This window comes from Aspergillus mulundensis (genome assembly GCF_003369625.1).
Source record: "Aspergillus mulundensis strain DSM 5745 chromosome Unknown scaffold_0, whole genome shotgun sequence".
NCBI classification, from domain to species: Eukaryota; Fungi; Ascomycota; class Eurotiomycetes; order Eurotiales; family Aspergillaceae; genus Aspergillus; species Aspergillus mulundensis.
Genome location: NW_020797888.1, coordinates 4624539 through 4639461, shown reverse-complemented (window position 1 = coordinate 4639461; position 14923 = coordinate 4624539). Strand labels below are relative to the sequence as shown.

Below are 14923 nucleotides of genomic sequence, written 5' to 3'. Positions count from 1 at the left end.
TCAGTGAAAATGACTATAGCTGCCTTGGCTTCTTGGTAGGCGAAGGTATGTTGTAGATACAAAATTCAGTGGAGTTCAAGACATAACCATACGAAGAACCAGAAGAGAATATAACTAGCCAGAGCTGTCTTGTTCGTACACTAAATACATCATTTCATTCCAAAATATTCATCATAAAAATGCCCTCAAGGCATCGTCACATGAAGTGTCATATAATACATCACGCCTTACTCCTCCGGCTCCTCGTCCTCCAGCTGCTCCTGGCCCTGCTGGTTATACTTGCTCGCACTACCCTTCCCGCTGGCGACGCCGCCAGCATGGCCGCCGACCTTGCCGCCCTCGTGGCCAGCCTCATGGGGGTCGACCTTGCCGTACGCGAACTGGTTCTGCTGCGTGCGCTTGTCGGGCTGGTTGTCTTCGCGGCGGCCCTTGTGTTCTGTCCGAGTACGACGTTAGTATGGGAAAGCTGAGGTTGGGGGAAAGGAAGAAGGGAGATGGGAGCTGTACCGGTAGGCTTGTACTTCTCGCCGGTTGCTGTGGAGCCTTGGACCATTTTGGCGGTTGTGTTTGATGTGAAGGGAGAAAGGTTGTTTGGTTGGTTTGGTGGAGGTAGTGTAGTTTGTGAGCGTGGAAATGTGCTTGATGATTCTGAAGACTGAGGCCGGGTTTTCGAACGTACTTATACCCGTCGGATCGTCTGTTTGTGAGGTCAATGTCGCGACGATGAGCTCAAATGGCGAGATGCTGATGTCAATGCTTATTCCTGGTTGATTGTCGCAGGGATGGCGTATACAGTGTGCGGGTGGATATAGCTCGATCGCGATTGTCCAGTCGATGGTGGTCGTTTAGGGTTCGTGATCGTGGATCTGGTCCCGATCTGTGTGGGTGTCATCCCCGCATCAGTCTGATGTCAACAATAGGGTCCTTGTCACTCCCTGGCTTTCCAATCGCCAATGATTTTCGAATCGCTCGAAAGGAAGTCAGTCGGTCCTAAAGATAGATTCCGTAGGCTACTGCAGGGGTGACGATCGGCTTGGGAGTTGGTTTCCCCCCTGACCTAGGTCTAGTCGAGCCCATCTGGAACAATTCGACTTGGTATCTTTCCATCGGATCTAATCTCGCCAAAGAGGGCTCTGGAGTATATTTGGGCGGGTTCTTGTCTGCCTATGCTCACATAGCCCACCGCAAAAGATTCCGCACAGTTCGGACCGAGTTCACGAAGAGCGTCTGCCCACTAGCATTCAGCCTCCAAGCCAGCGAATCGAGTCTGTCAGCCTCGTCCTCTCCAAACACCGCGGCCAGCGTATCCCGAGCAATCACCTCTCGGTGGGAAAGCTTGACGTGGATTCTGCTGGAGGGCTGTTTTGGAATCACAGTGTACCGTTCCAGGACACGGGCGGCCCCATATCTAATGAGCAGCTCTATCGTTCCTATCCAGACCTGCCTGCCACTATCGTCGAGCTCCTTAAGGTCCTTGGCGAAGCTGCTGAGGAACTCAAGAAAAAGCTTCCATACGGTAGAGTCGCCGTACGCCTCGTTGGGGTTGCCGCCGTGCTGTAGAATAAAAGAGACCAGCTCGGGGTCTGGTTGGTCACCTGGACCACCAACTTGATAGTCGATCTGCTCAGCCTGCGCTGTTAGCGGCGAATAGATCCTCCGACGCAAGGCGTAGTCGAGCAGCGGTCGGTCTCTGTGACGGATGATGAGGCTGGGGTCTGATGCCAAATAGGCCTTTGCGTATCGATTGAGTCCATACTGAATGGCTAAAGGAAGCAATCCTTGAGAGCTGCAATTCCATCCCAGCACTGGACCTGGTGGTATATCGTTGTCGTACCACGTCAAACCTCGCCGACTGTCAAGAACTTCAGCCAGACGGTCCAACAGAGGGAGAAGCTCCTCCGTGGATTCCTGTTCGAGCTCCTCCGCATGCTCCATAAACTCAGCGATGAGCCACCGAGGTGGTTGCGCCACCATTTCCATCTGAGACACAAGTGCTCGGCAGACAAAGAGGCTGACATTGAATCCTGCTACGGAATGCATCTGCAGAAGATCTTGGGTCCTACTTTCAAGAAGGAAGTCCCGGGCCGTGCGATGGAGAAAGTCCACAGTTTGACGCAAAAGAATGTGTCTCTCCGGACCCTAGTACGAGGCTTGGAGTAGATCCAAGCAAAAGACGTTGACTCTGCTCTCGGCCCTTTGGAGCCGCTGATTCAAACCCTCATCCGTCCATAGCCCAAGTGCTGTGGTCGGCGACGCCTGGTCGTTCTCGTCTACAAAGGAGTACGTCATCAACGAAATAGTTCCGGGGAAATTCAAAGCCATTTTGAGAAGCTTGAGGGCTTTGGGGCGGTAGAACGGCTCGATATTATAGAACATCTGAAGAAAGTACACCTCCAATTCCTCAGGCACGGCTCTTAAGCGGTTCAATAGGTCTGCAACTGTATCATGGTTTTTCAGGCCTCGCAAGAGTGAACGGGTGACTAGAACGACCCAAAGCCAAACGCCCTTTGCTCTTTCAATAATCTCTCGCACCAGTTGAGTGCAGAGTGGTGCATCCTGTTGCCGGAGAACTAGAAACCTCTCATTTGCTTGTAGTTTTTTGTTGATATATCGCTGGATATCCGGACTTGTTAACTCCTCCAGGCGGAGATGAGGGTAGGATGAAAAATTGTCTTTGAATAGCTCCCACGGGCGGCTAGAGACGCAAATTTTAAGATGAGGCTCTTGGGATGAAGCATGTAGAAGGCGAAACGCGTTCTCGCGCTGATCATCGTCTCCAGCAAGCTCATCCAGTCCGTCGATAAACAGGCATATCCTATAATCATGGCGGTGGCGACAGAGGAGGTTTTGTAAAGTGCTTAATAGTTCGTCGTCAGACCATGCAGGGAAGTACCCCAGATCGAGATCCCAAGCCCGCCATCTGGAAGGCGAAAGCTCCCATATCGTATCTGCCGACTGAATCAACAGCTCATGCAAAAGGCCACGGAGCATGCCAGACATTGATTTTTGGTCCTGTGTACCCGAGCTCCAAAAGAAGTGCGAAGCAACCAGAAGCTGCCTGTCTCCGGCCCATGCTCTAAGAGCTTCCTCTGTGCGCGGCTCATGAAGAAGCCACTTCATGAAGGTGGATTTCCCAGACCCAGCCTTGCCTGATACCCAGTATAGACCATTGGGCTCACGAAGCCATCTGGGAAGGTCATACCATGTTCGCGACATTTCTGTGGATGTCTGGAAGACCCAGCCTAGCGTAGAATCGTGGTTGTCGTATATCATGTTCTGCCGGTCATACATTTTCGGAAGACTCAAGCTCTTGATGAACATCTTTTTGAAGGATTTTTGGTGTTGATCCAATTGGCTTCGTTGGATTGTCTGGGTAATTTGCGAAAGCACATCTCTGTGATCGTGTGCCCATTCTTCGAGTAACTTTGCTCGCTTCTCTTCACCGGTATCCTTTGTCTGGGTTGTGGTTTGAATGGCCGTACTGTCTAATCTTTGCTGCAGCCGGTCAATTGTTTCTTCGATTCCACCTCTATGCTGCAGGAGGGTGTTCTGGATTCTGTCTTCCATGCTTCGAAGAGCATCATCCATCGTAGCAACAGCCTTGATCTGTCCCTCGCTAATACCAGTTCAGCCTAGGCTGTTGAGAAGCGCAGAGATAATACCGTTCTTACTTGAGAATCATTAGAAGATGGATAACGACTACCCGACCAAGGCGATCGAGCATGGCCATTCTTCCCTCCAACTGGTCCTTGGTCCAGACACTCTTCAGCGCCTGACGGAAGCTCGCCCATTTTCGCTTCGAGGTATCGACTTTGAGCCGATCGAGTGTCGCTAGTAAATCTTCTGCAAAGGCATGAGTCTCCTCCGCAGCCTGTCGTAGGCCCTCCTGAGCCGGTGATAATTTTTGTGACGTTGCAATGCCGTTTATTGAAAGGAGCAGCCCTTTGGATAAACTGTTCAGCCTTGACGAGATTGCAGCCTTCTCCGCATGGTCCGCCAGAACCCCATTCTCACTCGTGTACAGTTCTTTGCCTTTGGAAACGAGCTTGGTCGCAAATTCCACGAGTTGAATCACAGCAGTTGCGATGCTGAGTGCGCTCAACGGCTCCATCGTGGATGACACTTAGGACATCGAGCTGTCGTTCTGTGGGGAGAAATGATTCCCATCGGGCCTTTGGTTTCTCACGCAAGGCTGAATCGAGATCATTACCGCTGACGAGGCTGAGGCGTCGAAGCGGCCAATAGCTGCATTCCACGTCTTTTCGGTCAAGCTCCGGCCAATTTGACACCAGGCAAAATAGATTCTAGTCGGAAAGTCCCTCACTTGGTACTTCGTACCTTGCTCTAACGTCCGTCGGCCGTGGGTATACTGGTAATGAGCAGCGGTCCAAGTCAATACCCGATTCTGGCGAAAATTCATCTGAACAACAACTTCAATGATTGTGTCCATTAACGGGATAGATGACGACATTCCGGGTGTGAAATCATCTCGAAAACATACCTAAACTTGGTGTTCTCTGCGGCAGCATACATCTAGTCGGCGCCATTGAAGACAAAGTGGTGCTGCCAAGATTCAAGAACTTGCCAGAGAGGGTAGAGGATAAGGAGATTTATTGTGCGCTATAAATCGGATCACGAAAAGAGTAATGTTATATGAGAAATGGAAACAACTGCAATATATGGGATATAAAAGCGCTTCTCGCATATACCCCGAGAGAAAGAACCCGGAAGGAGAGCATGAAGCCCAGGCATTAAGGCTCAGACCCACCGGCGACCAACTTATCGGCACTTATCTCCACGTGATTAGCTGCTTATCGATATCGAACCATGACCCGCAATGGCATTCTCCAACGCCTCACCACCCTCCATCTTCCTTCCACAACCAGTATACCTCAAATAAAAGGACACCATGGCATCCGACACGCGCTCAACCCCGCCGCCATCTACCGGCACTCCAGCCCGCGGAGAACTCACCCCCGAGCAACGGAAGAGGATCGTACGTCCCATTCAACTCCGCAGCGCCACCGCCTCATAAAGACCCGTCTAACACGACCTAACGAACAGGAAATAAACCGCATGAAAGCCAAAGCCATCCGCGAGCAACGCGAAGCCGAGCAGCGCGCCGCAGCAGCGCAACCACCAAAAGGCGTAAAACGCAGCTACTCGGCCCTCACCTCCGAAACACCATCTACACTCCGCGATGCCAACAATGCCGCCGAGCGCCCGCTCAACGCCATCAAGCCCGCGCGCAACTTCACCAAGTTCGTCGAGTACGACTTCAGCAAGATGACCGACACGAAAGGCGGGTTTCTAGCGGCGGAAGACGACCCCTTCAACAAGGCGCTCCATGTGAAAGACGGGAGGGACGAGAAACCGGCCAATATGACGCAGAAGGAGTGGGAGCGGCAGCAACTATTGAAGTCGCTGCGGCGGGACCGCGCGGGCCCGTTCGAGCCGGGGATCAGCGTGCTGGATGAGAAGAGCGAGCAGAAGGTTTGCCGGGAGTGCGGGAATCTCGAGATCGATTGGCGGTGGGCGGAGGAATTGCAGTGTCGGGTTTGCCATGCGTGCAAGGAGAAGTTTCCGGAGCGGTATAGTTTGCTGACGAAGACGGAGGCGAAGGAGGATTATTTGCTGACGGATCGTGAGTTGCCGTACTTCTTTCTTTAGGCGTATCCTCGCCGATTGTGGATCGTCTTGCTGATTTATTTTGGTACAGCCGAACTCCGCGACACCGAACTCCTCCCGCATATCGAACGCCCGAACCCGCACAAATCAACCTGGAACAACATGATGCTCTTTCTGCGGTACCAGGTTGAAGAGTACGCGTTCTCGGATAAGAAATGGGGGTCCCCCGAGGCGCTGGACGCCGAGTTCGAGAAGCGCGAGAACGACAAGAAGCGGCGGCGAGAGGTGAAGTTCAAAACGAAACTGGATGATCTGAAGAAGCGGACGCGGGTGGAAGCGTATCGGCGGAATCGACAAGGGGCAGCGGGCGGGAATTTCGGCGATGAGATTGGGGGGCGGGGGAAGCATGTGCATCAGTGGGGGAGATCGATTATGGATCCGGAGACGGGGATCGGGACGAAGAAGTGCGTAGATTGTGGGATGGAGGTTGAGGAGTTGGAGTTCTAAGGGCTATATATCTAGCATACATTTTATTCATCCTGGCTGGGTCAGGCTGCCATAACAACCTAGTTATGTGCTTAGTTGATGACACTTATGCTCATGACATTGACTCTACATAGTGAGTAGTCCATGACGGGCCCATAAGCTGGTCTTGAGTTCCCCGTAATACACTAACATTCTGGTCCCATACTTGCTGAATAGCAAGGAAGTAAATGGCCATACCAAAGCCAGCCGATAAATACGATAAAGCCTGTCTGACAAACTATGCGCTGCATAAGATGTTGGGCAAACTACCAAAACGCGCAAATAACACAGATTCCCATTAAAAACAAGGTATCGTAAACGCCGCCGAAAGCAAAATAAGCCGCGTGAATCATCAAAAGTAACATCGATGGATTGGCAATGGACTATGGAGGATAAACTATCCACCGGTATTCGTGTCAGGAGGGCCCTCGCTTGACATCGAACCAGTACCCGCTGATATGAGGGTCGGTGCCACGCGTCGCTTTTTCGGTGGCTGGGCCTGCTCGGTTGGGTTCGGGCCTTGGCTTTCTTCCTTTTCGGACTCACTTCGCTTCCCTAGAACAGTGCTGCTTGCGTCGCTCTGGGAAACAGCGGACATCGGCGTCTCAGGGGGTGTGGTAAGAGGCAAGGTAGCTGGAGGCTGGGCAGAGTGTGTTGCAGTCACTAATGGCACCGATCCGAGGGTCGGTGTGGGGTTGTTGACAACAGACTCTGCTTGTTGTGATGCGCGCTGCGTTGCAACAGAGGATACTGAGTTTGAGCGCGCAGGACTTGCTGGTGGGGGCGGAATGTTGTGAGGCAGTACCGGCTTCGTTGGTTCCGTAGGTGTATGCAGGGTTGTTTGCCCTGTGCTAGTCGTTGGCGGTGCGATTATCGGTGCCGTGTATGGGTGTCCTAATTCGCCTTGCGCGAAAGATAGAGTAGAGCAAAACCCATCAGACGAACTCATGATCAACGTCAAGCCGTCGTTGGACCTAGATATCGTCAGAACAGTTTACGGAGTTACTTGAAACTACTTACCAAGCCAAGTCCGTGAATGTGGCAAAATGAAGATTGCTCACTACGCATAACGGCGCTTGTTGCTGGGTATCGTACACCAGAACGGCGTCCTGGGTGGCCACTGCATATACTACCCGGTAGGGTAAAGAGAAAACAGGTGGAAGCTGACCAGGGGCAGGAGATTCCGAAGGTTTAGTGGCGGAATTGCTCTTGTCATCAGTGCCGGAAGCAGATGTGTCTTCTGTAGACGAGCCACCCAGGGTAATATGCTTGGAAGGCTCACAGGCCTCCCGAAGAGTGTAGAGAACTGGAGAGCATTTCACTGCAACTGATGGTTTTTTGTGGCCAGGAAGATGAGAAATCGGAGGTCTGTTGAAACCGGCACGAGTATAAATGTAAACTGTATTGCTTATTTCGTCAACCGTTTTGGTAGGATCTGTCGCGGAAACTATCGTCGACGTTTTATATTGACCCGCCGGTGTGAGCAACAGGCTTCCGTCTGGTGTGAAGGTTAGTCGTCGGAAAAAGGACGTAAACGTTTCGTTAGCGTAAATATTCGCGTTTCTGACCCCCAGCCCGCCCAGTCCCGGGGATGTCACTTCTAAAGGCTTGACAGCAGGCAGTGGTAGAGATGGCGCTGGCGATGCGGAGCGACGAATGTTCGGTGAGGAGCTAAAGGAAGATCGGCGGCTGTGCGACACTGGCGGCGGGTCCATGGGCAGATGCGAAGTCATGGGTGTACCAGGTGTTGAAGGAGCAGGAGAGGCAACAGCCACCGAGTTGCTAGTGGCAGGTTGAGATCTGATAGAGAGGTCGGGAGGAGCAGGGCTACCACGTGAAATCCGTCTCGCCGGCAGATCCATCTTCAGGAATTTTCCATGTGAGGTTAGGGTGAATTGGCCATCCTTCGTCTTCAGGCTGTAAATGTGGACTGATCGATCGGATGATTGCGTCGCAACAAACTCGTTGAGGGGATCCCAGGCTACTCCTTGCACGTAGTGCGAATGCTCGGCAATCTGTCGCACCATTTGGCCTATTTTGACACTCATCATCAGTAACAACTCAAGCACTCCCCGCGAAGTCGAAACTCACCAGTTTGTGCGTTGTAGATCCTAGCAATATTATCCATGCTTCCCGTGATGATGAAGACGCCGTCTGGCGACCAGGCGAGGTCGTAAATCTCCGCACCCGACGACCGACACATGTGCTTGACGCGCCATGTTTCCTTATCATCTGACCGATCCTCTCCCAGACCAGGTTGTGTTTGAAGTTCCGATGGCACCCACAGAAGTACATTGCCATCATCTCCAGCCGATGCCAGCATTTCACCTACACCGAGTTAGAGAGAACAAGGAGGGTGTTCGGTCCGGAAATCGTACCCTTCGGGCTAAAGCGGACAACATTGACCGCTTGTGTGTGTTTCACCAAGGTGCTCAAGTACGTCACCTTTCGTTCCTGGCCGACCGAGTCCACCTTCCACAGCTATAATGTCTTGAAAGTCAGAATTATCGAAGGTGGGGATGGTCATCGGGAGGAGGGCGAACGCACGCGGACATTGTTATCGCTACAGCGAAAAAAATCATTAGTTAAAGCCGGCGGACGAACAAGGTGCAGGGATGGAGCTTGAAAACATACTTTCCAGCCGTAGCTAGGCGACCCTTGCCGTTGGGGTCGAAATGAACTGAGTAGATGGGGGCATTGTCGTTGTGCCAGGAGATGAGCAACGGATTGGCCTTCATGGTGAGGACAGGGCCCCCGATCGACGAGGGCAGATGGGCTTAGGTCAATCCGTATAGATGATTATGGGCTCAAGTGATTAACTCGATAGTGGTGGGTGCGGTGATTAGGTTGGGAGGAGTTGTCGGAGCTCCAAGAAGAGTCGGGTAAGGTGTCGTCGGAAGATTCCAGGCGCCGAGTGGTGGTGCAAGAGCAGAAGGACACGCGCCAAAGCGACAGGGGGGACAAAACAAACAGGTCAGACTGAAAAAGCGGGAGAGGTGAAAGTAGCCTGACTCTGCATTGAAGTTGATGGATGGCAGATCGTGTCTTTTGGCGTTGTGGTTGAACGCGCTGCCCATTCGCCAATCAGAGCACTTCCCGCTTTCAAATGGCCCGCCCAATGCAAGTGTCTCGATTCTAAGCATCAGCAGCACAACTTGGGATTGGCTATATGATGCAGATATATCTTTTAAACATGTCCTACAGTCCTGCCAGTGTGTATTCAGTCAGCCGATATTTCCAAATTAGTTGTCACATTCAGATTGCCTGTGCAAAGAGGAGTGAACTATGTATTTACATCCAAGGTTCGACTGATCAGCTCACCCGTCCAATTATATATTTCCGCGCGCCAGTCAAAGGACTAGCTTCTATTATCCCACTCCAACCAGGCAAGTAAGGATAAACGATCAAATCAAGTGTCAGGAAATCGTCGATACCTTGTTGGACTTCTTTGTCCAAAATCTCCGAAGACTCGAGAAGCTACCAGCGGGTGCGTCCGCAGTCGCACATGCCGTTTCAATATGAACTATCACTATTGAGCCAGTGATGACCCTCGGGGAATTTTTAGTATAGAGTCGTAAGGCTGAACTGTCTACCAGCAAGAGCTTGGTTGTTACATTACTCGGTGTTAAATAAATCTATGCCCATAGCACAAAAACGCGGTTTATGACTATACCCGACTCGACTTCTCTAAGCGAGCTTAGTGCTTTCTGGTTAACGGTCTATTGAGTGTCCCGAGGCAAGGGATGGAAGTAGAAGGGCGGTCGAAAGTGAAACTCGAAACTCCCTTGAATCTCTTGACAACATGACCGTGCTTGAGCCAAATCTACGGCGTAAGACCTTGTTTGACTTTGAAGCCGAAAGGGTCCGGCTTGATTTCGCTATTGCCTACAGAAGAAACTTAGACCAGAGCGATGAAACTACTTTGGTCGGTAGACTCAGCGAAGTGACCGGTAGACGTACTTACAATCTTGGAGATGCCAAGCAGATCAAGGCCCGAGGTGATTAGACAGTCGGCTACTCACAAAGTCGAGCGGACCTTCAACACCAAGTAGCCACCGAGCGGCAGCGCAGATGGCTTCACATTCAAATGCAGAGCACTGTTGCAAAGGGATAATACGCAGGTTCTCCGAAGAAGTACTCCGTAGATAGTCAATCGTAAATGCCGGCGATGGCATGCAGCAAATTGAAGGCGTGGACCGTTCCAGAGCCTGGGGAAATCATGAAGATTTCGAGGGTCCAAGGGCGATGGAGCCAGGGGTAACTTCCAACGAACCCAGGGTATCTTCGCCTGAAACAGGGTACAGAGTCAGTGTGCTGCAGTGAACCCAGACCCTTGTTATAGACATGTTGTTTGGTGAGACACAAGCGGCAAATCTGACATCCGCATTGATCGAAGTCTACGGAGTACTTAATCTAGACACAGTTCGGGCGCACAAAGAATGAAGCTAATCCTCAATCGAGGATTCCAGGATGAAGAACGTGGTGATGATGTCGTCAGGCGAGCTGCGTCTTTGACTCGAGGCTGGCACCGAGCCCGGCGCGGAGTTCCATTCAACCAGCAGCAAATATCGGCATGAACGAAGCGGTTGGCTGGGAGATGGAATCATCATGATCAAAGCTAGACCTCGACCTGAAGTCTTCCATTCAATCAATAATGGTATACAGAGACTGAAAGTTCAATAATAGAAAGCCTGCGAAAGTGGTGATGATCGCGGTCTGGCCCTGAGATCCAGGGTCCATTCAGCCCCCGGTCCCGTGACGCCACCGCAAGGGGTTTAGCGCCAGATCTTGTCCAATGCCAAGACGGACGCTTGCGCGTCTCCGCCACATCATTCTTGTCAGACTGCGAGCACCGACATCACTTTGAAGTAATCAAGGGCTGCAAATGTGCCTTGATCCAAGCCAGAATTGTGGCGATCCCCTGTATCTCGGAAGTCGGATTCAGCGCTCCATGTATGTATTGTAATTCATACATCGTACAGAGCACAGCGTCTGCATAGTCTTCTCGCAGAAGAAAATCCAAACCGTCCGGTGGGGATGCGGGCGGATGGGGCATCGATTGTATGTGCCGCGTGTTCTTCTGAAAGTTGAATAATGTTGAGGCCTCTCACCAGTACCTCAGTACACAGGAGCATTACTGTGTGATTCCAATGCTGTCGTGACTCGTGGACTCGTGGACTTCTGCAGGACCCCATGTCACCACCGGATGCTCTGAGATCATGATCTTCGCTCTTCGTTTTTCGGCGATTCACCTCCAACTTCAAGGCTTCAGCAGATATCTAGAGTACATATAGTTATACCGTCCGATAGCTTAGCAAGCTATCCACACCAAGGACACTACTCCGAGTCATGAGAACACCGGCAGCAATCCCGGTGCCCTCTTCGCGCTTCCCAACCACAAACTCGGTCGGGATTCGTCATCCGAGGCAGGTAGAAAAAAAACAAGTACCCACCGGCCAGCACTTTATTACTGTTCTAGGAGATTTTGCGGTCTTCCGCCGCTGTCTCCGACAGTAGTGCCGAACCACTTTCACCCTTCTCATGAACGCGACTCCGTCGCTGCTGAGAAATCTGCGTTGAGCTCTGGGACGCTGAGTTGGTGACACTTTTGACGTTTACATGTTCATCGGAGCCGCGTAAGACTGGCTGACCTGGTCTCTTACGCGGGCATCGACATGTCAAGAGTGATACCTTACCTACATTTCGGCAGGAAATGACGATGTTCGTACGTAGTCCTAGGTTGAGCAGCTTGCGTCGCGCTGGGAATCCGACTCCGACCGGATAAGCTGTGAGGCTGCATCGACACGTACCCCAGCAGTGGAGAGGGCTTTCATAGCTGCACAAGCCTTATGCCCAAGCTCAAGTCTTCGATATGACGGGGGCTTATTCGTATCATGAGTGGGCCCAGCGACAGTTGTAAACCTCCGTAGTTAGACAAACAACGGGAGCCGCAATTGCACCCGGCGTCCACGTACTCGAGCACCAGCGCCAAGCATCTCGAGACAGATGTTGAGGTTCCAACATTTGGGACGAAGATGATCATGTAACTTCTCCCACTAACCCCGTGGTTCGCGAGCAGATCCTCAGAGAAGCGCAGGAGAGCATGCTGCCATGAATCTTGGCGCCCTAAACCCGATTTGGGCGGACACACGCGGCTTGCGCTGGTGGCGGGGCTGTGATTGGGCTAGGAGCCCCAGGCTGACGACGCTTCGCCCTCATTGCTGGCGTGGATGCTGTGCAATTTCTCTCCTCCAGGCGCCTTTTTTCCAGCTGTTCCTCTCTCTTCTCTTTCTTTTGAAGCCCTTTCCCGACCTCAGCTCTCGTCTCGATCGTGCTTGCTGCTTGCTCGCCCAGCTCTTGTTCCGACCTGATATCGCCCTTGTGTCGAGTCCAGCGACCGCGCATTGGGGTTATTTTTGGCAGTCGGTCGCTAGCGGTATTGGTGGTTACAATACGAGACGCTGATTAATGCCAAGGGAAGCGACCGCCTGGCTGGGCTGTGTGTGACCGTATCCTCAAGTCTCGCTCCGTCCCTGATCCCATCCACGTCCAACAACCCTTGCCCGACCAACTCCCTCACAATTTTGTCGATTTGCGTCGCTCGTTGATCCGGAATCGACAACAGACGACTTTCCAACGGCTTTAACTTCACTACTAAACACTCAACCTGGAGACACGACTTTCAACAGCCAGCTGCTGGTCCCTACACCATGGCCGATGGAAGGCATCACCATAGCCGGCGGGCGCCAACCACCGACGCCTACGATGCTAACAAGCTCACCCACGCGTTCGAGCAGCTGATGCGCGGGAAGAGATTCGATCGCCTGATGGAACAATCGCGCTCTTCTCGCTCACAATCTCCATCGCCCTCACCCTTTCGGTCGCAACCGCCCCATCCCTCGCAAGCGTCCCCCCTACCACCACACAACACGCAACCACAGCCATCATCACAATCGCCCGCGCTACGCAATCTCCCAATCGTTCCGTACCCCCCGCAAGACCAAAACGCATTCAAATTCCGCAATCTTCTACATGTCCTCTCCGTAACGCCAACGAAGTACGAAAATCCTGGTCTTCTGGATGAGGCTCTGTCTGTGATTCCGCTTGACAAGCTGTACTCGGAAGCAGACGAGGAGTGCCAGATAATTCAAGCTCAAGCACGGAGTCTCAAGAGAAAGCCTGAATGGGGCTACCAGGATTGTGTCATCCGCGCATTATTAAGGTTCGCCACCTCGTCCTAACGATTCAGCTTCGATTAAAGATTCAACTAACCACTGTTTCATTAGGTGGTTCAAGCGGTCTTTCTTCCAATGGGTCAATAACCCCCCTTGCTCGCGATGCATGACACCTACAATTGCCCAAGGCAGAGCCCCGCCCACGCCGGATGAGGCCGCCCGCGGCGCCACTCGAGTCGAGTTGTACCGATGCGCAGAACCTACTTGTGGCGCCTACGAACGTTTCCCTCGCTACTCCGATGTATGGCAGTTATTACAGACTCGACGGGGCCGCGTCGGTGAATGGGCAAACTGCTTCAGCATGTTCTGCCGAGCACTTGGTGGCCGGGTACGCTGGGTGTGGAACTCGGAGGATCATGTGTGGACCGAAGTCTATTCCGAGCACCAGAAGCGATGGATTCATGTAGACGCATGTGAGGAGGCATGGGATCAGCCCCGTCTCTATGCTGAAGGTTTGTGGCCTACGTCCCATAAGGTAAATGACATGCTGACATTTCCCAGGATGGGGTCGCAAAATCTCTTATTGCATTGCTTTCTCCATCGACGGTGCAACAGATGTCACTCGACGATATGTTCGGAGCCCAGCCAAGCATGGAGCACCCCGATCGCGTGTGCCGGAGGAAGTGCTTGCTTGGGTCATCCAGGAAATCCGGAAGATGCGTCGCGAAAACCGACCCAAGGAGGAACAGAGGCGACTGTTCAAGGAAGACGAGCGCGAGGAACGGGAACTCCGCATGTACACGGCCTGCTCGCTTGCCGCCGAGCTGAACAATCTCTTGCCATCCAACCGCCCGACTGGCCGACCGGACGAAGTGAAGGTGCCCCAGTCCGCGGAGCCCCAGGCTGCTTGGAACAACAACCGTCAAAGGTCGGGCCATTCCGGTCCTGATAGATCACAGGGCGACCGATAGCACAATTGAAGCACGGATTCAAATAACCTCCAACCCACTACGGTCGGACCACCTCAGAGTCGAGCCAGGTGGAGTCGACCTGCCAGCGAGCACGGCTTCGCCTGCCAAAGGCTTCGTCCGACCAAAGAACTTGCTGGTGCGTGAGATGTGTAACTCGGTGACCACGCTACGGCTGGCCTCGGCTTGTCATCGAATTCATACGAGCTATTCACGCACCTCTATGCACATGCCATCTAGGATTCGATCTGAAGACGATCTGGAAGGCATGATGCACCTGTCTACAGCTCCGACCCGAGTGTTCGCCCACGCGGCAGGACACCGTGACGGTCTTGGCGCAGACATTGCCAGTTATAACATTACATAACTTGACGGTCCCTATACTTTTCTTTTCTGTCATGATACCTCATTCTTGGATTTTCTTGTCTTCAATCCCTGAATTATTTTCTTTTCTCTTACAAACACTCCACTTCAGACTCATGTTTCCATGGCATATGATATTCAGTCTAATCGGTTATCTTCGGTTTTGGCATGGACGGGGGCGCTCAGCGATACCTTTCTACTTTTAATCCTTCATGGTGGTTTATTTTCTTGTATCGCTCTATACCTTTTCCTTCGGTGACTAAC

At 52.3% G+C, this 14923-nt stretch overlaps 6 protein-coding genes across 6 annotated transcripts; 2 read left to right on the top strand and 4 right to left on the bottom strand.

Annotated features, from left to right (window-relative positions):
• Nucleotides 1-227: 227 nt before the first annotated feature.
• On the bottom strand, nt 228-553 carry DSM5745_01272 (uncharacterized protein; the record flags this gene model as incomplete). Its single annotated transcript, XM_026743288.1, has 2 exons — nt 228-436; nt 508-553. The coding sequence occupies 2 exons, from the start codon at nt 551-553 to the stop codon at nt 228-230; spliced, it is 255 nt and encodes an 84-aa protein (XP_026609133.1).
• A 617-nt stretch (nt 554-1170) lies between these two features.
• On the bottom strand, nt 1171-1980 carry DSM5745_01271 (uncharacterized protein; the record flags this gene model as incomplete). Its single annotated transcript, XM_026743287.1, has 1 exon — nt 1171-1980. One exon carries the CDS (start codon nt 1978-1980, stop codon nt 1171-1173), a length of 810 nt encoding a protein of 269 aa, XP_026609132.1.
• Nucleotides 1981-2139: 159 nt separating this feature from the next.
• DSM5745_01270 (uncharacterized protein) lies at nt 2140-4111 on the bottom strand (the record flags this gene model as incomplete). Its single annotated transcript, XM_026743286.1, has 2 exons — nt 2140-3616; nt 3672-4111. The coding sequence occupies 2 exons, from the start codon at nt 4109-4111 to the stop codon at nt 2140-2142; spliced, it is 1917 nt and encodes a 638-aa protein (XP_026609131.1).
• A 798-nt stretch (nt 4112-4909) lies between these two features.
• rad14 (DNA repair protein RAD14) lies at nt 4910-6135 on the top strand (the record flags this gene model as incomplete). Its single annotated transcript, XM_026743285.1, has 3 exons — nt 4910-4996; nt 5065-5644; nt 5720-6135. The coding sequence occupies 3 exons, from the start codon at nt 4910-4912 to the stop codon at nt 6133-6135; spliced, it is 1083 nt and encodes a 360-aa protein (XP_026609130.1).
• A 415-nt stretch (nt 6136-6550) lies between these two features.
• DSM5745_01268 (putative chromatin assembly factor 1 subunit B) lies at nt 6551-8891 on the bottom strand (the record flags this gene model as incomplete). Its single annotated transcript, XM_026743284.1, has 6 exons — nt 6551-7127; nt 7174-8185; nt 8245-8481; nt 8532-8634; nt 8701-8716; nt 8788-8891. The coding sequence occupies 6 exons, from the start codon at nt 8889-8891 to the stop codon at nt 6551-6553; spliced, it is 2049 nt and encodes a 682-aa protein (XP_026609129.1).
• A 3972-nt stretch (nt 8892-12863) lies between these two features.
• On the top strand, nt 12864-14299 carry png1 (peptide-N4-(N-acetyl-beta-glucosaminyl)asparagine amidase; the record flags this gene model as incomplete). The annotated part of the gene is made up of 3 exons (XM_026743283.1): nt 12864-13375; nt 13440-13840; nt 13890-14299. The coding sequence occupies 3 exons, from the start codon at nt 12864-12866 to the stop codon at nt 14297-14299; spliced, it is 1323 nt and encodes a 440-aa protein (XP_026609128.1).
• Between the last annotated feature and the right edge of the window lie 624 nt (nt 14300-14923).